The sequence below is a fragment of the Gallinula chloropus genome (assembly GCF_964237585.1).
Source record: "Gallinula chloropus genome assembly, chromosome: 2".
Taxonomy (NCBI): Eukaryota; Metazoa; Chordata; class Aves; order Gruiformes; family Rallidae; genus Gallinula; species Gallinula chloropus.
Window position 1 is genome coordinate 65,795,294 of NC_140086.1, and position 24,658 is coordinate 65,819,951.

At 37.9% G+C, this 24,658-nt stretch overlaps 1 protein-coding gene across 1 annotated transcript; it reads right to left on the reverse strand.

Moving 5' to 3' along the window:
- Window positions 1-1,596: 1,596 nt before the first annotated feature.
- On the reverse strand, window positions 1,597-23,655 carry EXOC3 (exocyst complex component 3). Its single transcript, XM_084280411.1, has 12 exons — window positions 23,479-23,655; window positions 20,145-20,364; window positions 18,306-18,987; window positions 14,340-14,457; window positions 11,501-11,626; window positions 9,969-10,069; window positions 9,368-9,478; window positions 8,621-8,771; window positions 7,191-7,313; window positions 4,470-4,631; window positions 2,962-3,089; window positions 1,597-2,512 (listed from the first exon to the last, which is right to left on the reverse strand). Exons 1-12 carry the CDS (start codon window positions 23,620-23,622, stop codon window positions 2,341-2,343), a joined length of 2,238 nt encoding a protein of 745 aa, XP_084136537.1. The 5' UTR covers window positions 23,623-23,655; the 3' UTR covers window positions 1,597-2,340.
- Between the last annotated feature and the right edge of the window lie 1,003 nt (window positions 23,656-24,658).

Sequence of the window (24,658 nt, forward strand, 5' to 3'; positions counted from 1 at the left end):
ATTCTTAGCCAAATTCTTAGCCAAATTCTTAGCCAAATTCTTAGCCAAATTCTTAGCCAAATTCTTAGCCAAATTCTTAGCCAAATTCTTAGCCAAATTCTTAGCCAAATTCTTTGCCAAATTCTTTGCCAAATTCTTTGCCAAATTCTTTGCCAAATTCTTTGCCAAATTCTTTGCCAAATTCTTTGCCAAATTCTTTGCCAAATTCTTTGCCAAATTCTTTGCCAAATTCTTTGCCAAATTCTTTGCCAAATTCTTTGCCAAATTCTTTGCCAAATTCTTTGCCAAATTCTTTGCCAAATTCTTTGCCAAATTCTTTGCCAAATTCTTTGCCAAATTCTTTGCCAAATTCTTTGCCAAATTCTTTGCCAAATTCTTTGCCAAATTCTTTGCCAAATTCTTTGCCAAATTCTTTGCCAAATTCTTTGCCAAATTCTTTGCCAAATTCTTTGCCAAATTCTTTGCCAAATTCTTTGCCAAATTCTTTGCCAAATTCTTTGCCAAATTCTTTGCCAAATTCTTTGCCAAATTCTTTGCCAAATTCTTTGCCAAATTCTTTGCCAAATTCTTTGCCAAATTCTTTGCCAAATTCTTTGCCAAATTCTTTGCCAAATTCTTTGCCAAATTCTTTGCCAAATTCTTTGCCAAATTCTTTGCCAAATTCTTTGCCAAATTCTTTGCCAAATTCTTTGCCAAATTCTTTGCCAAATTCTTTGCCAAATTCTTTGCCAAATTCTTTGCCAAATTCTTTGCCAAATTCTTTGCCAAATTCTTTGCCAAATTCTTTGCCAAATTCTTTGCCAAATTCTTTGCCAAATTCTTTGCCAAATTCTTTGCCAAATTCTTTGCCAAATTCTTTGCCAAATTCTTTGCCAAATTCTTTGCCAAATTCTTTGCCAAATTCTTTGCCAAATTCTTTGCCAAATTCTTTGCCAAATTCTTTGCCAAATTCTTTGCCAAATTCTTTGCCAAATTCTTTGCCAAATTCTTTGCCAAATTCTTTGCCAAATTCTTTGCCAAATTCTTTGCCAAATTCTTTGCCAAATTCTTTGCCAAATTCTTTGCCAAAGGCTGAACACAAACCTCCAAAAATCAGCCTCATTCCCCTCCCCCTAGTCACAGTTTCTAGGTACAGCGTACGGTGCCATGGGACCTCTCTGAAACTCCTCTGGTACAGGCACAGTGACCTGATGCTCTACTAAACCAATCCCATCCTTTGGGACACGCTCCCCATCAATGAGAAAAAGCCACAATCAGTCTTTGCTTCATCCTTGTGCCAACTGCTGATCTCATCTGTGTGTGTGTTTTCCTGATGAGGAACAGGACAAGGTCTGGGTGGGCACAAGCCATAAGTTAACAACTCTGGCGCATTCATTAGAACAGAGGCCTGTGTCTATGACAAATCTACTAACAGATAACATATCTCCATTGTGCCCATCAAATAGTTTTAAACAACATTTTGTACCAATGTTTTATAAATAGAAAAGATTACTGCTTAAAGTTAATTATCAGAAAATACTGTGGCAATACAAAAAAAAACACACTATCTTGCAGTTCCAGAAAACTATTAAATCCAAAGTTTATTCACACATAAGATGAAACCAACAGAAAGATTTAAAGTTACCATAAATCTATAAGGATGCAAAAATACATAGCTGAAGGTAGCAACGGTTTATTTAACATCTTAGTGAGCAGGCGTGCTTTATGGGCTGCTTTTAGTGAATCGATGAAGGAAGAAAAAAAGATTGTACCTTATGTGCCTTTATTTATTCACCCTACAATCAAATTGCACAGTAGCATTTTCATCCAGTCCCTCAAGTCAGGAAACTGATTTCATAATTAAGTTTTCTGCAATAAACTATTTTACACCAAAGTAAGTACATACACAAAAGTATACTGTGAAAGTGGATGTAGGATGTTACTGTATGCTCAATGCAGTGCCATATAAAGACAGTTCCAGAGGTGTCTGCTTCAGTATTGTAAGCAACATATGTATGTTAGTATGTCCACCACTTACCTAGCTCTGTTGGTTCTGGTATAGATATCTTCATATGGTACTGCAGTGCACTGTACAAGCATATTCCACAAGAAAAATATATCAGCTGTAACAAATGGGTCAGGAAAAAGCTCCCTAGCCATTAGAAGCTTCATTCTTCAAACATGACCATCTTCTTCCACAACTTTTCTTATATTTCCCCACAACCAAATCTTCAGAAAGAAACATGCTTAGCAATGGTGTATATTGAACTTCTCTCAAAATTGCATTGCCAAATTTGCCCTCGAGTAGTTCAAACCCGTTGATCCCAGACCAGCAATGACACACAAACACAGAGCTGTCAGTTACTTAAGAAGTTTTGGCACAGTTAGAGTAGGAACTGCAATTTCTTTAAAGATTGGCACATAGTTTGGATTCGGTTGGCTTGGACCTTGATCCAAAGTCTCAATGATCGTCTGCTTCATATCTCTGCTGGCGTCGCCTCTCACCGTCAGCAAAGCTGCGATGTGGTCATCCCTGCCAGAGGAAAACAGCAAAACTGGCATCAGCAGGGAACTCCACACACACAAAAAATATCACTCTGGTGGCAATCCTCTCACTCAGCTGCAGCCTGTACTTCAATCCTTCATCAGATCTTTAGTTCCTCAGAACTGGCTTTTCCAGCTCAATATGAAAATACTATTTTGGCTGCTCTTAGGATTTTTATCCTCCCAAAACACAGAATGGAATTATTTTCATTATCCCTTTGCAGAGTACTCAGTACCACTGAGTACTTACACACATGTACCTCCTGGTCCAGATCACAGACATTTAACATTTAGCATTAGTTCTCATAAGAAACATTTTGAAATGTGAAAAATATGATCACATTTACACAGTTTTCAAATTTGCTCAAGTATATGAAGAAACTATGATGTGATCGATCTGTCTGTCTCTCCATCAACTTTGACTACAAAAAGAATTACCTGATATCTGGGTATTTACTGACTAAAGTTGAAACTTCCAGATAGAGCAGTGAAGGATCAGTTAGCTTGATAACTTCTGCAATGGCTTCAATGATGTCACAGAGTCCTTCAGTGTCCTCTCCAGAGCCCTGCAGGATGAAAAGGAAAAAACAAACCCAAACCTTAAAAAAAACCCCAAACCCTCAGCCCAAAACAAAAGCACCCCCCAATATCAATAATCAATCCTTTGAATTAGTATTTTGCCTGACAATGCTCTTGAGCTGTCCGAACAGCTGAATTTGCCAACACTGAGAAAACAAAATATTTATGAATTGTCACCATCAGCCTCTTCCCTCTTTCCTGGTTGTTCTTCACCCAGAGACTTACCCTCAAGAGTACCAGTAACGTCATGTTTTACAGACAATACCCTGTATTTATCCACATTCTAACCTTGCTTTTCCTGGCTTGCCAGCACAAACATTGGAAACAACTGATGTGAAAGCCAGATCTCTTCAGAAACACTGTTTAAAACCTGGCCCTGCACTCGCTTCCTCCTAGTCACCTGGCCACCAAGGCAGCTTTCAACAACCCATGAACTGAACTGTGGTATCTATTTGATCTCTGAAATATTTTAGTGCTTCTAGTTCCAGGTCATCTGGTCCTGCCGATCTGGTTCATTTCATTTAACAGTTGGACTCAATGATCTTACAGGTCTCTTCCAAACAAAACAATTCCACACTTCTCTGATTTGTTCTACAACCTCATCTAGCAATGCCTTAATCTGAAACAGACCTTACACAGAACCCCACAGAATAAACAACCCTGATGCAGGAGTTGTCCCAATGTCTTCCACCGTGTGCAGAGATGAATGCTGCCTCTTCCTCCTCCCTCCCCCAGTTTTTCAGGCTTTATCTTTCTCTACATTCTTTTTGCATTTTGTCATTCTTCCTAAGAAACCTTTGGAGGTTTCTGGCAGACTCCTGCTCCTTATGCAGTTAAGAAAAGATCTGGTACTAACTTTATCTTGTACATTGTTTCTCAACTACCTTTTTTGCCCCATCCTTTCTATTTCTACGGCACACAGAATGAGGTCAACGTGCCTGTTGCTTCTGAATGAACACACTGCATGTTACTTAGGTAGTAACTAAGCACATCTGTTTGATGTAGTATCACCCTTTCTTCCAGTCAGGAAAAGAAAAAAGCCAATTTTTTTTTTTTTTAATAACAAACAACAGCTTTTTCCTTTCACTTACTACTACAAACTCAAGGTGCCATCTTTGTGAGGTCATTCAAATGTCAAGCTGAGAGAGCTGTATACAACACAAAACAGTAGAAACTGGTGCTCAGGAGCTTCATTTGCAGGTCTACATGTGTTACAAAAACTCTTGTCTGTGCCTTCAGTTGGCATCCTTGATATCCACAAGTCACCCAAACACTTTGGAGACATGGAGACCCAACTCCAAGCAGTAAACACGTGTGGTTTATTCTGAATTACCAGGCTAAGAGCATTCCCCAAAGCAAACACTTACAGCTGCAAGCTTCTTAAACAGAAATCTGAACTGTTCTGCTTCTTTGATCATTCTTTCTGCACCCTCTTTTCTCTCCTCTGCGTTTCTGAAGGATATCCGCTTCAACATGATTGCTCTGATGTATTCCACAACCACCCTCCGATGGGCCTCCATAGTCATGGTCTGAAAGAAAAGAATAAGGTGGTGGATTATGCCAGCAATACCTGCAATTGTAGCCATCCCATTTAGTCTCTGAACAATTACCAGGCCTTGAAATGCATATTGGCACTTTTAACACCAGTACAGTTTTCCTAATGCTGCATATTGAGCAGCTTTGGCTTAACAGAAACAAAATTCTGTCCTTCCCTAATGAAAAAGATGTGCCCCTTAGGAGAAACAGAAGCAAGGTATCTCCACTGATACATTCAAATTATTTTTGGAGGAGCACAGGCATACTCGAAAATAGAACAAACATGAAATAGTTTGGATGACCCTTAGAATAGAGCTGAGCTTGGCCCTTTAGCCTTGCTCTTTATATCTGGCCAAGGAATGACCAGCCATCCATCAGAGAGGCTGCTGCTGGAGACCTCCTGTACATTGCATAAAGCATTACAAATCTTCCCTGCACTATCTGTGCTCTGGGCCAAGTCTGGCAGGAAGCTTGGAGAGCCAGCAGCAATCACTTTCCCAGATCTTCCTTGACTGTTTTGCCGTTCTGCACTTGTGTTTTTGTAGGAAACAGCTACTGGTGACTGAGAGAAGCATCTGGTATCAGTACAAGAGTAATGTTTTGTTCTGTATTGCCAAACCTCAACAAGAAACCCAAAACTTTAGAATGCCTTTTCAACTCTAGTGTAAGGAGAGTCCTTAAATCCCACAAATCCTCTTTCGAAAGAAAACAGGTTTTTTTCTTTCCCCTCAGCATGGTGGCAAAGTTAGTGATGATTAAGAAAAAGCCTGCATAACACACAGTCACAAACGTTTCATAGTATTTTGTTAGTATATATTAAGCTTTAGTTTCAATCAACACGTGCTTCTAGTTTCAAACAGGTTGGAGAAAGGTTTCAGAAAAGGAAAATAAACCAAGAAAATAGAGAAAATGACAGATTGCAAAGTATTGGAAGTCACAGCTCTCACCCAGGAAGTAGAAAATGTGACTCCATGTCCTGCTCTCAAGACTGTGCACAGACACCAGTTTACTGGTTTTTCACAGATGGCTTCTCTGCGTTTGTGGAATGCAAGCTGGAGCATAGGAAGTTCCACATGAATATAAGGAGGAACTTTTTCCCAGTGAGGGTGACAGAGCCCTGGCACAGGCTGCCCAGTGGGGCTGTGGAGTCTCCTTCTCCAGAGATATTCAAAACCTGCCTGCATGTGTTCTTGTGTGATTTAGTCTAGGTGACCCTGCTCTGGCAGGGGAGTTGGATGAGATGATCTTTTGAGGTCCCTTCCAACTCTAATGTTCCATGAGGCCAATTGAACGGCAAAACTAAGCCCACAGCACAGACTGTGCAGAGATCAGCATTAAAACGTGTGCCAAACACTATACCTCACAGTAACAAACTAGATCTGGAAAAGAAAGCTGTCCCAGGTATATAAACTAATTCTGGAACCAACCTAACTTCTGTGTACTCTTTCTGCACTGAAAATGTGTGAGTCGCTTACTCAGTAAGGCCTCCAAGATCAGCAAACACTGGAGGTTAAGAGGTCATCAAAGCAAAGCAATCAGTCCCTTTATCTCTTTAAGAGTTAAATAAATGATTAAGTGTATGATTTTGAGACTGTCTTTTAAGCACTTCTACTTACTAAGAGGTTATTCAAAGACCTCATCTAAATTCCTGATTTTGCTAGCCTCAAATACTTCCTAAATCTTAGGGAATCATACAGTCACAGACTGGTTTGGGTTGGGAGGGACCTCAAAGACCATCCAGTTCCAACCCCCTGCTATGGGCAAGGACACCCTGCACTGGACCAGGTTGCCCAAAGCTCTGTCCTACCTTGAACACTGCTGGGGAGGGGACAGCCTGTGCCAGGGCCTCACAGGGAAGAATTTCTTACTCATATCTGATCTAAGTCTCCCTTCCTTAAGGCCATCCCCCCTTGTCCTACTACTGCACGTCCTTGTGAATCATTTATGACATGCTATCTTAAACACACAAATCTGACTTTTCAATAAGGGAGGAAAACAAGTGGAATAGTACTAAAGATTAAAGAGTAATACAACAATCCAGGTATTTTTCAACAGTCTGAGGGTGTGGAGGGAAAAAATGACCTAGCCTAGCATATAAGGCTGCCATAACAGCACTTTAAATGTAAGTTATGAATTTGTTAAACCTTATGGTGCCTATTTAACTGTGCCTCATTGTACATAATAAAATAGGCATTACATTTACTTAAAAAAAAAGTGATTACAGTCCAGGAAAACTGGTCTCAGAAGAGCTAATTTTATCTGCCTACACACTTCTGAGGAGAAGTAGAAACAAAAGATGGTAAGAATACAATCTAGTAACATGTCAATACCTGAACTAAATTCTGAAACTCTGATATGTCTTTGGCTGTGAACAAAAATGAGAGCAAAATATTAGACTGAGATTTTTTCAGTATGAGTATTTTTTCATTCCCAGTAATGAATCAATTCCAATTTCCACATTCCAATTCTTAATTCCATTCAGTGTTCAGAAATTCCAAACCAACATGACATTCAGAGTACATTAGCAAGCATATAGAACGTTTTGCACCTACCTTTTTATAAGGCTTTTTTATTTTTGCAAAGTCATTGAAATAATCCTCTACAGTGACACAGATAGTCCCCACTGCGTTAGACCCCATTAACCACTTCTTTGTCATCAGCTCGTTCAGATGTGGCTGAGAAGGTAACAAACAATTGATCAGAACAGTCTTTTGACAATTTCATCATATCAGTGAAGTTACAAAAACCAGGAGGCTATTTTTTAGTGTCATACATTTCTAAGCAACACTCCTTCAAAAGGTTTAAGCAGTTAGTGTAGAAAAAAGAGATGCGACCAGTTGTAAGAACAACAGTTGCCACAGAGGGCTACCCTGACATACACTCTGTGAGTGTATGCAAACCAACTGCCCTAACCTGAGTGCTTGTTTCATATGAGTTCTCTGTTTAAAAGTCTATGCTAAATAAAACATTTAAGGCCCAAGGACTAAACTAATTTAAGAGCTGGTGATTCCAACTTTAAATGAGAGGCACTTCAAAACTGTTGGGATAACACAACTTCGTGCTTCATTTCTTGAACTGCTACTGGCTATTCAGTTGCTCCCCTTTGATGATCCCACAAGCCACCTCTGCCTGTAATACATAATTCCAGTATCCTCTACATCTACACCCCTATCTTGCTTTGTTCTGCCCAGAGGAAAAATTCTTAACATCTTGAGCATGGTATTTTATAAATACTACTAATGACATGGAGCTTGAGGTTCATCAATTTCAAATAATTTTTATTGGAGTAGATGTGAAGTCTTCTCATAATCAATGAGCAGTTAATGAGAAATAAAGGTTCTGCTTAAGAGCTCCAATTTTTAAACAAATGCTTCTCCCACATATTTCTTACTGTGAATAACTCAAGGCATTGAGATTAGGTCAAAAGATTGTTACAAAATCTAACAAGTCCCAGAGCATCTCTCTTTGCCTCCCCTATTTCTCTAATTTCCCTGCCTCCCTCCCCATACTCCCCATTTCTTTTTAGCTATCATTTTTTTTTTCTGAGGATTTCTACGCAAGATGCTAGAATTCTTAAACATGGAAATTTCAGTCAGAAAGAGCCCACCTTTAGTGTCAGTTAACTACCTTAATTACAGGATACTTCACCTGTACAAAGACGATAACGATATCAGCAGAAGCTTCTGAAATAATTGCTAAAACACAAGTACGTAAGATTAAATACAATCTGCTAGAAAATATTCCCTATACACAAAGCACCTGCCTGAAGTCATCCTGTGACATTTAATTAAACAATCTGCAAGTCTCCTACATGCAAACTGTACTAGTGAACAATAATACTGATGTTTACTGGCACATTGCTAGCACACCACATATTTTGTATGTTTAGCAATCAAAAGGCTTCATAACTACTGAATTCCTACATTATTTTTCCTGATAAAAATAACACTTCTGGGGTTTTTTGAGGAAAAAAAGTTCTAACCTCTAAATCCATGAAGACTTCATCTAGCAGGCTAGAGCATCCTTCTTTGGCAATGACATCTAAAGTCGCGTCCATGCTTGTGTGACTGCTTGACAACGTGTCTTCCATTTCAGATTTTAAGTATTTTCTTTTCAGGCTGATTATAGATTCTCTGTGACAAAGAACACAACTGCATTGCTAATGTCTTTTCAGAGTGCATATACAGAAAAACACACACTAGTCTAATTTTTGCACCAGGAAAGCCTTCATTTTTTTTTCCAGCATGATTTCAGAGTGATCAGCTTAGACTTGTTGTATATTGGTAACAAATCACTGCTGATTCGTAAACCTGAGAATGGCAGCAGATGTAGATGAACATGGGGTTGGACTGCTGAACACTGAAACAGGCAAGGATTTCTTCCTACTTTCATATTCATAATAGAGTAAGCTCTACTTTTTACTTTTCTCCAGTTCAGTTCACTTTAGTCACACTGCTTTAAAGTGAAGTGAGAAAGATCAAATGTAAGAGAAGATGGGCAAGCCACACATAAATTGAAATGACTTTCTGAAATTCTGGAAGTTGAAGATAAATTTTTTCTTGGGCAATGCAAGCTTCTGGAATAGCAAATGAATTTTCACTGGTGAGGAACAGTGGCTTGGCCTGAAACCCTCTATATACACAAGAGAGGGTCCCGGAAACACACAGTATTACAAATGAAATGTCAGTGCTAACTTTTCTGACAATACTTCAAGAACATTCAGACTTACTTAAAGGTTTGACAGTTGTTGATGACTGCAATCATGTACTGAACGTAGCATTGAGGATACTGACGGTTTTTAAGATGTTCTTCTTTATACAGTTGTGCTTCATCTTTGTACCTGTAACATATACAAGGAATGGAATTAAAGAGACAGAAATCTGTAGTAACTGAAGTACACCTGTAGGACCAAGTGCTCTGTAAGGGCCTGTCAGGCATTTAGAAGTATTTTATAAAGGGCTTGTTGCTCATGTGATGTTTAGTCTCTGTTCTGTGCCAAACCCACCCAAGGAGGTGTTTTCTTTCTGTCTTCCATGTCAGAAAGGGATAGAAATTTGAGACCTAAAGAAGTAGAACTGGTTCCAAAAAACAGTGTCATTTTCAGAGAGGAACTGAAAGTGCCAGAAGAACTTCTATGGAGCAACTGAGGAAGGGAGGAAGAAAACAAGATAAGGAAAGGGAAGAACAGCTTGTTTGGCACACAGATGTGATAGAAGAAAGACAAAGCAATAAACAAACATCCATAGAAAAAAAACCCAAAACATTTGAATTGTATGAACAAAGAGAGGCTTAGGCAGGATAAAGCATTTGTATTTTAAAAATTACATTACCTGGTTAGAAATGAATTCATTTGCTGAAGACACAGAAGGAGTACCTTTGTTTTCAAATCTTCATTTATCTGAGCAGCCACCTGAAGATTCTGCTCAAACATCTAAGTTAAAAATAGTTTAGTTATAAAGACAAGCCTTTATCAATGGTAAACTAAAGACAGAACTCCTGTCTTGAGATGGTCACTAGCACCAGCTCTATATATGCTTTTTTTTTTAAGCAAGCCCAGAAAATTGCTGCTGACTAAACCAAAGCTCACTATTTCTATAAATGGAACTATTAAATTACTGATAACCGTAAGTGCATACTGCAGTTTTCTCCTGATACCATTACATTCATTCTCTAGCAAAAAAAAAAAAGTATTTAGTATTTCTAATTCAGTAGGAATTTGGCTTTACAGTGTATCAAAGATTTTCAGTCAGCTTCTACAGCTAGTAAAGAATAAGATAGTAGTAAGTTCACATTATTAAAGTAGAAGGAACCCCTAAACTTTAGAAACACAGCTAAGCCAGAGGTATATGTAACCTACAGGGAGTTGTGTTTGAGAGGAGAGGGTCCTGGAAAGGAAGGTTACAAAGCCAGATGGTGACAGGAGCTGCTTTTGTGCTGAGTGGATTGAAAGTTTCACTGTTACATGAATTCCAACACTGCAGCCTTTGACAGTGCAGCACTAGAGCCAAGCAGCAACCAGCTTCTTTGACACTCTTTCTGAAAACGATTAGATGAAGTCAACCTATGCACTTGTAGAAGTGTGAAAGCATGTACCAAAAATCCTGGTGTAAGGCAGGAAAAAAATAAAGTGGGAAACAAATGCAGGAAGAAAAGACCATTGATCTTTCACTGAAGGTGCCTAACACTATTTTTAAAGAAAAATTAAAAAACTAGCATAAGCAGCTGACTTTTTTTTTTGGTTGATAAATATCACCTCAAAACCTTCCCACTTCTACTAATGACAGGGTGGTACAGACTGACAGGGTGGAGGTGGTGTCTTGAGTTTAAAATCTTATATTTTCCATTTTAAGTCTATTTCGTAATTTGGAGAGGCATTAATATTAACAGAAGTAGTGTTTAAACAGCAACAGAACTTTTCTTTCCAGTATTAAGGTGTTCGTGTAACAATTTATAGTAACAAATATGTGCCTAACTACCACAGCATCATATGAACAAACAGTTTTCTAATAACTTACAAACAGCTCAACTGGCAGGTTTATGTTATAAATATACACAAAGAGACCCAAGTACAATTAAAATATCAACTACATAGGCTGGGAAAAGTGTGTTTCTAATCTAGACATAAAATGAACTAAATTAACTATGTCTCCAAGTATTAAAGTGAGAGAGGCAAATACAAACCTCAGGAGAAACAACCCCTCCAACTAACAACTCTACAGGGGAAAAAACCCTATACATCAACAGGCACTGAAACAACGGGATTCCACACAGGTTGGTTTTCACCCTCCCTCCACCCCTCCATTCTACCAAATCCATGTACAGCTTCTGGATACAGTTCTAGAATAACCAAATTCTCTTATACCTGAAAAACAATAGCTGGAAGCGTAGTCTGATAGTACCCATCTTGATCCGCTTCCGGTTCAGTTTCTTTTATCCAGTCTTTTTTATCTGTCTCCAGGGCTTTTCGTAGCCAGCCAATGATGTTAGACTACATTGAATAAAACAAGCAAAAAAAAGTACAGATGAGTTTGGTTTTTTTCCTAATTTAACACAACAAAAACCCCCACATTACAATAATTTGAATAACAGCCATTTCCATTATGAAGAGTGGGATAGTAACAGATAATGCTCACCACTCTTACTGTTCCTACAGGATAAAGGTAATAAAGACTAATTAAAATCTGCATTGACAGAGACAAAAATTAGTACTGGTATACCAGTGATGTAGTCAGAGTCAAGTTTTGGCATGTTTTAGAAGAAGACAAGTCAGTTTGTTAGAATCAGCATGTTCACCGACTTCAGAAGCATATCTTAAGGCCTCACATTTAGCTTAGGTTTCAAATGGCATTTTTCAACAACTGAAAAAATTTGGGTAATGCTTACAATAGGGAAATTAGCACATATTTGCCTGTAGTTCCTTTCACGTGCATTTTAGGGAACTGATGCTTGTTACAAAACCCTCCGGATTAAATGAGCTGTATCTCTTGGAACTAAAGTGCTGCAGAATATAGTTACAGAGATTGAACTGTAGATGGAGATAGAATAGTAGCTGGCTCCCCTCTCATCCAACAAATAGTCATTAAGAACAGTTGTTTTTAAAACTACATTAAGTCAGTTTTCTGATCAGTTGCATAAACAGACACCATGGGCATATCTGCAAGAGCTGTTAGTCAAAATGACCATGTTTGCTAAATAGGCAACTGGATTCTTTGATTTCTGTCCATCAAAAATCATTATCCCCATGTCTTCAAATGGTTGAAGGTTTCTTCCTCTTTTTTTCACTTTGTTCATATTTAGTTGAAACCCCCAGCTGACCCTTCTTTCCAACGCAGAACAGGTATACGTGTGCCCTACCACACAAAATTAAACCTAACCAGCAGGCATACACAGAAAGGGTGAAACACTCTAAACTAGGTAACTATTTTTTTAAATGTATTAAGTCAGTATCCTTTGGTCAAAACTCCTACCAGCAGAATGGACAAAGGAAGAAACCGAAAGAACACTCTACAACCTTCTGGTCTACAGCCTTTCTTGTGCCAAACATAGACCTGTAGCTTTCTTCTGTTTCTGACTACAGTGAGTGGCCTGTCAATTACTCTATCTGCTAAGTACATAAGCACCACCTTCAATTCTGTGAAACAACGTACTATCTTTATTCCTCATAAGCATGAGCTGCTCTGATGAGATGTGATCTACAAAGAAGAATTCATCTTTTAAACCAGCAGCATTGAAAACATCAACATTATTCACCTTGTTATTTACAAAAACTGTTTTTCAAGCTGAGGTGCTTGGGGAAAAAACAATTTATCAATAAAAATCTGTTAAAATCTATTACCATTTTATTTCTTATGAAAATGAGACATTTTTGACTTAAACATCAATACTGAAATTGATAGTTGCAATCAGGAAATACTTTCATTTACCCAAACAGAACTATTTATATTTTGTTTATAAAGTTTTAAATAAAACACTGAAAGAAATAAAGTAGAAGTGCAAGTGGGCGATGGGTAGAAAATTGGACCCGTGAAAGAAATAGGCAGTTTCATTTTGTTCTGCCTTAGAGAGAAGATACAGCCAAAACCCCAAACCTGCAGAAGAAAACAACTCTGTGCTTATCAAAAGAACATCTTTGCTTCACTTTATTTACAGAAAATACAATAACGTTCTGAAATAATATTTTTCAATAAGTAGGGGGAAAAACATTTCTGAAAAAACAAAGGTACATTTTTTTCATCTTGAGGGGACAAAACTGAATTCAAAGTCATTTCCTGAGTCAAGCCAAAAGCAGCTTGAGAAAACAAATCATTGGGGTTTTTTGTCCTAAAGGTAAGTGCAGAAAAATAAACTGCATAAAAGTCTTAGTAAAGAGACATAACAAGAACAGTTCATATTATTGCGATGCACATCAAGGCCGAGTATTTGCTGTTGCTGGGCATGTTTTAGTAGCTAACACATCCAAAACAGCAAAAACTTTCCCTCCTCCACTTGGCAGAACTCCTGAAATCTGGAGGAGTAGGAATTCAACTGAACAATGAAGGAACAGCAAGTCCAAAGTTCCAACCATCCCAGTCTCAGAGGTAATCAACAGCGGATCTTTAGAGAAAATTACACTTAAAAACCCAACAATCACATTCGGATTCCCGTGCCATGGAGTTGATGAATTTCCAGTGACTGTCAGCATAACCAAGGAGCAGTGTCATTTTACTTAAGATGCATTTGAAATGGCATCCACAAGAGGAAGTTACGCTCATGCAGCTAACAGGCACAAAGAGAAAAAGACGAAAGAATCCAACAGGCAAACATGAACATCCTGATTGCCTTGAAAAGATTCCATCTGTATCAAATGTTGATGTTGTTGCTACAGGAGCCAAGCTGCATTTGATGGCTTCTAAGTATAGTAATACCTAACATAATAGCATTATGAATTTAGCCAGAACACTGGAGTTCCTTCCTTTCAAGTAAAACATGACTGATACAGTCTGAGAAGAATAACTATACCTTGAAACGCCATGACTCAAATCTACAAAATAATCTCATTATAACTTCATTAATAAACCTACACATAGTGTATGAAAATTTATGAAATTAATGATACTGAGTTTCCATTTGTCACAGTAGTTTCTTCTGATGGAGGATCAGCACTGAGGCCCTAACACTGCTACATATTAGCCTGAAGGTTTCTTTGACTTATTACTACTCACCGTAAGCGTTGACATATATTTGCTGAGAAGCTGGTCTACCACATTTTGTGAAATCAGAGGATTCAGAGAATTTACATCCACTTCTGGACACAGTTCTGAATTTCCCATCATCTCTGCACTGAGTTTAAAAACAAACAAAAAGGAAAATGATTGATTTGTATAGGATTAGAAAGAAACTAGAGCAACCCCAAAAATAATGTTTATATGAAGTAATACTTTACAGCAACATTTTCCATCTATAATTTATAAGATTATGTGAGTTGCTTGTGTAGCTAAAACAAAAACTAAAGCTATGCCAAAGCCCAACATAGCAAGAGCTCTTAATATTTCATGCTCAGACAAATCAATAACTCAAAACCACACTATTCAGAGTACTTTATTAACAGTCAATGGAAACATATTCAATCATAATAAAATAAATTGCTTCACATTCCATTTCCAGTGTACTTTTCAGGAGGAGGCTAAAAATTCTATGTTTGCAGTGGCAACTATAAATAAACAAATAGCAAATAATAAACAAATAATTCCTGAAGCATTTAGTTTGTATATTTTTGCAAGTTAAAGTTGTTCTCTGGGTACATGAAGTGATTCACCACAGTGGCGCTTCTGTATCATGAAAAAACCCGCAAAACACTAAAAAACCCCACTACCATCCCCTAAACACACCATGGTTAACTAGTTAAAAAACACAATTCTCATCTTTAAAGTCATAACAGCTACTATAACTGAACACTTTAAATTCGCAGTGTCTTCCTGAGCCTGTGGGAAAAGAGATTGAAAACATTTTAAGTGGCCCAAGCTACTGAAAAAGTGAATTCCATTCTGTTGCTGTTTCCATAAAGAATACAGGGAATAGCAGAACTGGCTCTAGGCTTGTTTGGGGGAAACGTGAGAAACTGTTTATGGCACCGTGCTGCATGAGAAGATATTTCTAGTCTCATCATACCACCATTATCTCTACTTCACAAGGCCACAGAGATATTACACCTTTCGCAATGGTTGTCCACCAAAAGCCCCCAAGAAAGATCACAGGCTTCTATCTCTAGCCCCCAAAGACAAAAATTCATTCTATACACAAGATCTTTCCCAATTGCCACAACTAAAGCCTCTGGTGGAAAGGAAGTGATCAGACTACTCTCCTGTAAGAGTCAGAAGGCTTCTAAACATGGGGAAGTTATTTCCCCTGAATAAAAAGTTTATCATCAAGTTGAAATTTCAACCAGAATTGTATTCTCTGGAAATTAACTTTTTGTAAGCCTTCTCTTCTGCCTCTTGTGCTATGCTTGCCACTGATACTGGTCTATCTTGTAAGAAAAACAGGTACAGCCTCCAACTAGCTACATAACACAACTCCTGGAAGACTGTTGACACAATGTAGCAACAATGCTGGTGAACTCTTAGCTGTTCTGTCAACAGCTGTGGCAAGGGGGTTGGAACTCTGTGATCCTTGGGGTCCCTTCCAACCCAGACCATTCTGTGATTCTATATCAGTACCTGGTTAAATGATTTTATGAATATGTGCATCAGGGTCTTACAAGCCTTGTACATTCCCTAAAACACAAATTAGAGTCCTGGTCTCAACTCAGGACAGGTTGAGGACACATAGGAGTATGTTTCCAAAGCTCTCATTGACTTAAATATGAAAGAGCAGTATTTCTAGCACAGTAAAACTGCATCCCACTCAAATATTAAAGGCTATTATTTCACATGGAGAATCACTTTATTTCTCACTCATGAGCTGAATACAATCCTAAAACCAGCTTCCCATACATGTTCTGGCAAAGTAAAACACAATTACCTTAAAATTCCTATCTTGCAAATAATTGAAACAAGTTATGTATGGGTTTCTTATTGATTAATTTAATGGAAAAAAACTTCACTGCTTCTCTTAATCAGTTGGTATTTTCTCAGCTGGTTTGGAAGAACAGCTGTAATACGCAAGTAAAAGTACAAATTTGTATGTCCCCTCTAATATTCGATTAAATTTAATAAAAGTAGAGAAAGATTAGAAAGGACAAAACTATCTTCCAGCATACAATGTTCCACAGAAATTAACAAGGAATGGAACAGCTGTTTAGCACCTATTTTTTATGCAGGGAAAAGGCAGGGGGGGAATACCACACAGTTCTAATGATGCCTTATATACTATCCTCCTTAACAGTTTATTATACATATATCCCTACTGAGACTTGGTTATTGTACTGTTAAGAGATATCCAGCAAAGGAGATTTGGTAAGCTCAGCAAGTACCCCACTTGAGTACTCCACTTCTCCCAGACAGAAGCCTGAGCTGATTTCTTCTTCCACTGTCCATTACTAACACACACAACAGCTAATTGTTGTTCTCATTCTAAAAGTTTATTGTAATCTGTAAGAACACAATTACTGCACTGCTCTCTCAGGCTTTTTGTTTTTAGAGAATAAGAAAAGCCTTATTATATTTTCCCTGTGGTATTTCCTCTAATTTCCACCACGCTTGTTACATGGATATATAGAGGCAAAGTACATTCTTAAATATCTTCTACTGTATCTACTCACTATTTCACTTCCTTTACAAGATTCTGCCACCAGGTGCCAAGAGCCACATAACTTGCTTTGGCAGGAATTATCCCTTTTGGAGTCATCTGCTTTGTAAACAGCTGCAAAGCTGGCTTTGCTCCTCCCTTTGCCCTTCCTACAATAAGCAGATAGATTGAGAGAGCTTTAGTTCTGAATTACCTAACTCAATAGCAACCTGCTCTACACGTTCTGGGGGAAGGTCAGAAGGGCAATTTTAAGACCAAAACTTGCCTTCCTGGAACATCAGCCCCATGACATAAACAAAGGACCTGGAAGCAGGATTTCTGCTGAGGCAATGCCCCTGTAAGTAGGGGGATTCCCACATTCCTGATTTTCATACACTGTGGGGTTATTCCTCTGGTCTTCTATTTATTAACAAATAAGATCAGGTCAACAAACTCAGTTCCTTTATCACATCAGTAGCTGTACCCTTATTAAATAGCTGCATTCTTGTATACCCTGCAAGGACAGATAAGTATGCAATAGTGGGCGCTCCTGGTTGTTCCCTGCAGGGAAGAAAGGCAGGAGAACTTTGCAGTGAAGAACCAAGCACGCAGTTCTAAATACAAAATTAATCTTCAAGTCAGATATGAACATTTTACAGAAGATTAGTATCTCCTACCTATTTGCTTTATGGTATCATACTCAAAACCTATATAAGCCCTTGCTTTGTTGAACTAGTGAGATTGAACAATCAAAGAGAGCAAAAGTGTATAGAGAATCTGAGTCAATGCTGGCTGCTGAGAACACGGTTACTCATAAACCACAGAAAGGCCACCACTACTTTTCCCCAAACAAATCAGTCGCCCTAGTAACTACATGCCAGCAAAAACTAAACAGTTGCCATCTGAGCTGTTTCTACCTGGAAGATTAAAAAACCCAACCAAACAAAATGCTTACATTATCCCAATAAATCACACAACTCAAGAGTTTAAGAGTGTCACAGAAGACAATCTGGAAGCAGAAATTCTTCTAAATAAACAACTGACCACATAATTCTGAGAGAAAACCTGAAGGAAATTACTACATTCTTTCCATTTAACAGTAACGAAGCAACACTGAAACAGTCCCAACCCCTGTAAAAAAGAACAATAGAAAGTTAATATCCATACAAATCTTCTGGGGCTGTGGCCAACAGCAAACATTTTGTTTCATACACGCCTCTCAGTTTCATCTACTCTGCCCAATACTTCACCAAACCAGCACACAAACACAAGCTGACTGCAGCTTCAAGTTTTAAAGAACAATTTCAAGAAGGCAAAATGCATAACAAATAGCAAACCAGCAAGTGTTCTACTATTATAATTCTTTTATTTGATCTTCTTATATGCTAATAGGCATGCAAATATTAGCACAAACTGTGTTCTGTAACTAACTACCGCTAACTGAACAGATAAAGGGACCTTACCTTTTGTAGGTATTTAAAACCCAAGACAGAAGACTAACAATCTCATTTGCTTCCAGATCCTCTGCAGCAAGCTCCTGCATCCGCGTGGACAAAGCCTGATGGTACATGTTTAACAATTTATTGAAAATGTCATAATGTGGAGGAAAACATTGATCTAGCAGGGTCTTAGCTACGAGCAGGTCATCGAGGACGTATTTGCGTATGATTTCTAGGTGGCGCACAAGCCACATTTTATCAGATTCTCTGGTATCAGCTTGAGTGCCTTCGATTCGTGTGCTCACAGTTCTTTCCAAAATGTTGAACATTTTCTCCTTCCACTTCTTTGGTCTGCCAGGGGGTATGAACCCAGTTTGTTTTTTCCGGTCTAACATGCGCCTGTCAATTTTCTCTTCCCTCTCAATTATCCTGACAACAGAAACCAGCAAAGTCGGATCTCGGCGGACTGTAACGAGAGACCTTTGAACTACCATCCAAAGCTGCTTGGCCAGCTCCTCAGAAAGTTTCTGCATATCCCCAAAGTACGTGTGGATGAGGTTCATGTCATGTGTGTTCTTGCTGTCCATGCGATACTGTTCGTACATCAGGTTATCTCGAGAGCACTCTAAATCCATCAGCTTGCGATGAGCTTCCAGGAGTTCCCCTCGCTCTATCAGATCCTGGGTCTCCCTGACTATCTCTGGAACTGAAAGGCAAAGAAGAAAGAAACAAAGAGCAAAATAATGCAATCAAAATACAAGACAATAAAAGCACTGGGAAACAGGCTGGAAAACAACTGCATTAATTATTCTGAAATAATTTAAAGGAAATTATTTTTATGTATTAAAAAATTGTTAGTAAATCCTATATATTGTTATAAATTATTAACTCTAATGCTCCATTTTGATTCATGGCTAAACAAAGATCAGAGTGCCAAGAAAGCATAATTTCCCTTCTCTTCCCACTGAAAATTTTTTTCCATGAAACAAAGTGCAGTACTAGATTTCTTGTATCTAATACAAAAGGCTTTTAACCTGCCTAAAAGTCACTTACTCCGCTGAACATAAGGCTGCACATACCCACATAATACTAAATTTTACCACCTTGAAGGAACAGTTTTTGCCTGCCTAAGGCACAAAGGAAGAATAAGGATAACCACCTATGCTCCTAAACTACTTAGGAGACTTTTTTCATTATTGTTTTTCAATATTTGAGGAGCATTACTGTAAGAGAATTAGGATCCTGTGGGGAAAAGAACTGAAAAAACTCAACAGAACAATAGTTATTGCAAAAAAGAAAGGCAGATAGTGTTAAAACTGGCAGCCCCCAAAAAGGTTTCAAAAGACAATTCTACACAATCATTAGTCATGTTGAAGACCACTTGGTTCACAAAACATTTATTTTGCTTGGAGTTATCATCAACTATATTGTTTAACAATCCTGGGGGACATGCTTCACACTAAATTCTCTCAGAAAGCCAGAAAAGAAAAGGCTGATTGCCTCAATTGCATTCATCAGTGTAAAAGAAAACAACACCCCCAAAACAACTCAGCATTGGAACACTTAAATTTTTTTCTTTGATCTTTATTGCTAGACATTGCATGTAAATACAGCTTCTTTGTGACTTGTGTTTGATGATGAAATAGGCCAGATTAGAAGTTCTTACAGCACAATTTAGACTCAATATATATTGAATGGTTACCAGCTACTTCGTAAAATATCATGTGGAAGGCATTCTTCCTTAATTCTTCATTACCAGTGAAGTCTGAAGTTCTCAACTTTACTTTATAATCTTAAAGCTGTTAGTACTACTTTAAAGAGCTTTCAGCATGTGATGGGTTATATAAAAGAACATTAGATTACCTGAAAAAATGTTCTTGAGATTTTCTACAGCAGCTGCCAATTGGCTGTGTTGCACTACAGCATCCTTAACATCCTTGAGGTTTTCTATGGTGTTGATGCTCTGCCTCCAGTCCTTATTGACATCTATCAAAGACTGCTGAATGTCCTTTACATCATTCAGTGCATTGTGCAGTTGGCTTAAACCTGTTCGTACTCCATCTAACTGCGACTGGATTGCTGCCTTAAATACAAAGAAAATAAGATGGAATCCATAACAATCATTATAAAAATTCCTATTTTCAACATTTCTCAAGAATTAAATTTTCATTTCATTATCTGACATTTCCAGAGGGGAAAAACCTGAAAAGGTAATATCATAGCTTACTAGAAACGCCCAACTTACAATTCTTTTCCTGAAGTTCTGAAATTGTATTCAGTTATAAAGGACCTAGATACAACTGGTTCACACACAAAGCTAACATAGGAGCTCAGGCAGACAGATCATTATTTTTATAAATCTATATTAAAGCAGGATCATGGGATGGCAGAATGAGATTTGTTTCCTTCACAAATTAATTTCAAAGTGGTATATGAGAAAAAAACAATCAAGATGTTTTAACAGAATGCTTTGTATGTACAGATTTACAAAACATTTTACTAAAGCAATTACGAAGTTTAATTTACAACTGAAAATGTTCTTAAAAACACAAAACAAAAGCAAACCAAAATAACCCAAACAAAAACCACTACCAAACCTTATGGCCTGTCCTGCCTGAAAGCAAAACAAAAAAACCCCACCCCAAATACACAACTAAAACCGAATTCAGACAAAATAAAAACCAACCCCCACAAACTGAATAAAATTAACAGACCAACAATCCAACTACTATATTATTTTAGCATAAAGGTTATTGATACAGATGTCTTGTGACGGGTGACATCTGAAATAACGACTCTTCAAACTAAGTATTAGTCCTGAGCATCATTTGACAGTCCAGCCACCTTACAGAAAACGCGTAATAGTGTGTACCTCAATGAAAGAAATCAGATCACATCCACAGAATGTTTTTTAGATATGTGTTTTTAGAATTATGTGACTAAGCTGAAATCAGGTGAGTGGAAAAAGAAACCAGAAATAAGAGACTTCGAAGACAAGCCAAAAATCAAGATATCCATGAAAATTCAGTTGCGTAGAATCATAGAATCTCCTGAGTTGTGAATGGACCCATAAGGACCATTGAGTCCAACTCCTACCTCAAGGACTTGAAGTAATCAGTAAAGAAATGAGATACCAATGGTTTTGCTATGCCCAAAACACGTTTTTCTGCTATACTTCTAAGGCCAAAAAACTCGGGGAGTCATGGAACTTTCTCTCTGCTACTAGAAGCCAAAGAGGAAATCCTGGTAACTATGAACGACATTTATTGTGTTTTAAATGTACTGGGAAAGTCCCACAAAAACATAGTGATTCTTAAACTACTGCTGTTTAATGTATTGTCACATTATAACATGCTGATTTTATTGATAAAAGTGTATTTTCCTGCCAGACTCAGTACAATTAAGCAATGGTAAGGCATTTTTTCTACAGAACTGCCACATTAACAAATTTTTCCCTATAGGTACTAAGATAATTAAGATACTCAGACACTCAATATGATACTCAAATACAATCTTTTGAAGCTGACCACAAAGTATTTTAAAAGTAAAATAAAATAAGAAATAATCAGAAGTATTAAACATTTAATGGTCATGTGATGTGATATGTCAATTTCTTCCGAGGCAGATCTTCCAAGTATTAAATATTCAAATTTTTGCCTATTTATGAATTTTGCAGAAACTTGATTATGTTAAATAGAAACAATCACTAATCTTGCTCACAGACACAAAACAGCTAAGGAAAATTCTAAAACCACAGCCATGTTCTGTTTGTCTTCTAAGAGCCGCTGGGGCCAGGGAAGGATGTGGGAGGGCAAGGAAGAACTCTTCTAGGATATGTATACAGTATTTCTTCAGGGTGAGAGAGACCCAAACCTACGTGCTCTGACTGAATAAATGCACCAAGATGGCCCACAACTTTTCAGGCTTTGGAACAGAGTCCAAGCAGCTCTTCACCTGCATTTTGGACTGCAGAGCCCAGAAGTACCAGGCTACAGTCCTAGCTCATGCTTACCCACTCACAGTTTCAAGGTTCTCCTACATACCAATCCTTAAATATACTGCTTCACTAGCATTTCTGCACAGGTATTTCTGACCATCTACAGATGGCTGAAGTTAAGGGAACTGAAGGAAAATGACACGGAAACCTCCTAGCTGTAAAGTGGATTTAGACATTTACAAAACTTCCAAAGTTATGTTTAGTCATCACAGTCTATAGAAGCAGCCAGCAGGCAAATGCCTGTGCTTGCATATTATGAACAGATCACAGTAACTACACAGTCAATCCATTATTAATAGGACTCCACTATATGCTTCCTGCCTTAAATCTGAAAAGCCCAGTCCAAGTCATCAGGAAAATTTCTGCTTCTATGCTACAGATAGAAATTAATGTTTAAGGTGCTAACTGATTTTTTCCACTGTGAAAGAAGATGGGTTCCCTTCTACTTCACATGGACTCCACAAAAAAGAAGCCATCAAACAGTTGCAAGTTAAACTAATGCATTCTGAAATATAGTAAGAGTAGATACAGTGTACACCAGCTATTTTGATCTGGTGATCTCAAATGTATTTCCTAAACCACTGTCCTACAGCTCTGCTCCAATCATTTATTATAATGGTCTAACATGACTGTTGGCTAGTGAGTGCCTCCAAAGGAAAAAAACTCACAGAACTTGGTACCACACAGACACTAAACAGAAAATGACCTTACCCACATTTCAGGCTAACTACGTGTGCAAATCATGGGTTACACTTCCACAAGAGACAAGAACACAACAGATTTTTAGCTATCTTCCATAATCCCATGTAACAGTCAGAGGCTAAAAACTGACTGTTCTTTATCAGATGCAATCATCAATTCTGTGTTACAAGTTCAGTATTTAATCATTCAGATAAAGGCTTGATGTCTGACAGGCTACACAGCACAAAGGTAACTGCCAATGTAGAAGTTACAGGACATAGAAACACTTGAAATGCTTGAATATAGTTTAGCTTGTGTTACTTTCAGGATGCAAAGCTTCTGTTTTAGACAAAGAGCAAAAATTTAAGTCCATGGTTAAAAATTATCTGGATGAAAATGAAGAAGAAAAAAACCCCACCACCACAAAAAAAACCCCAAAACAACCAACAACCCAGAATGAAAAAAGAGAAAACACACAGATGCTGTACCACAGACACTCAGGTTTATCAAGCTTTGTACCTTGAGTCGAGCTTCCACTGAAGCCTTCTTACGAGCTTCCCGTCTGCGGTACTGCTCCACTTTATCCAGCTGATCGGGGCGCTGCAGCATTCCCGCTACTCTCTGAACAGCTGTGGCGACCGCTTCCCTATCCGTCTCCTCCATTGTTGATTAGGACTTCAAAATGCCTTCATAATTTAACAGCACTGAAAAGAAACAGGACATTTTTTTCAAAAATACATTTTCAGTGGACGGTTACATGCCATTTCAAAATTAACAACCTGAGAACTAACTTCAGCTACAGAAACTGCAGCTTGGCAGAAGCACGATTAGAAATCACCTCAAGCAGGTGATTTTTAATCATGCTTCTGAATTCTAAAAAAAAAATCACATCTAAAACTGAATTCTAAAAGAATCACATCTAAGTCACTTAACTCTGTTTCATTAGTTTACCTGAATACTCTCTGGTTACTGTTTTTTCATTTATCTTGCTCTCATTAAGTTTGTACCGAAAAAAGGGACCAACAACAAGAAAAAGAAGAGCAAATCTTAATTTGAAAAGTTCTCTTTCCCTTGTGTAGGTTTGCTTATTAAAAGGGGAATGAGATAAGAATAAAGAAATCTTGTGGCAAGTCCAAGCAAAAATTGTAACTCTTCCTGAACTAGAATCTGGTAGACCTGAGAGAACCACATAGTCTCCCAGCAGCAGCTCAAATGTAATACCAAAAGCACTGGGTAACACAGCTGTGGAAGCTCCAAATCCAGAGATTTAACTAAAACAACTTTTGATTATACACTTTTAACTGATTTTTAAAGTTTAAATATTGTATTTCTTGTTCTTTGTTTTCAGTTCTTCCCACAGCATCAGTCCAGAGGTGCAGATCTGCAGGAAAAAGTTAACCAAGTGCCTTATCTAAGTCTCCAGTGGAACTTCTGTGAAGTTGAGATATGCATCCAAACTAGTATTAGATGTAAAATGCAGAAAAGGTACAACGTGCTGGCAATCAAACCAGACCTGACCTCTCAAGTTTTGCTAGTTAATAGAAGGCAGGGAGGATCACAGCCAACAGAGATGTAAAACCATAATGTCCACAGAACTCTAAGGAACACATCTGGAGTTCCTCATTACTTCCAAATGGAAAGGGACATGTTATACCTTCATCTTCACTCTTAAAATCAAATAGGACATTTTAGGTTCTGC

Coding starts and splice junctions, on each gene's coding strand:
- EXOC3 (XM_084280411.1), bottom strand. CDS start 23,622: ATGGAGGAGACGGATAGGGAAGCGGTCGCCACAGCTGTTCAGAGAGTA. Junction 20,365..23,478: donor CAGTGGAAGCTCGACTCAAG/GTACAAAGCTTG, acceptor TTTGTATTTAAG/GCAGCAATCCAGTCGCAGTT. Junction 3,090..4,469: donor TGTTTAAGAAGCTTGCAGCT/GTAAGTGTTTGC, acceptor TTCATCCTGCAG/GGCTCTGGAGAGGACACTGA.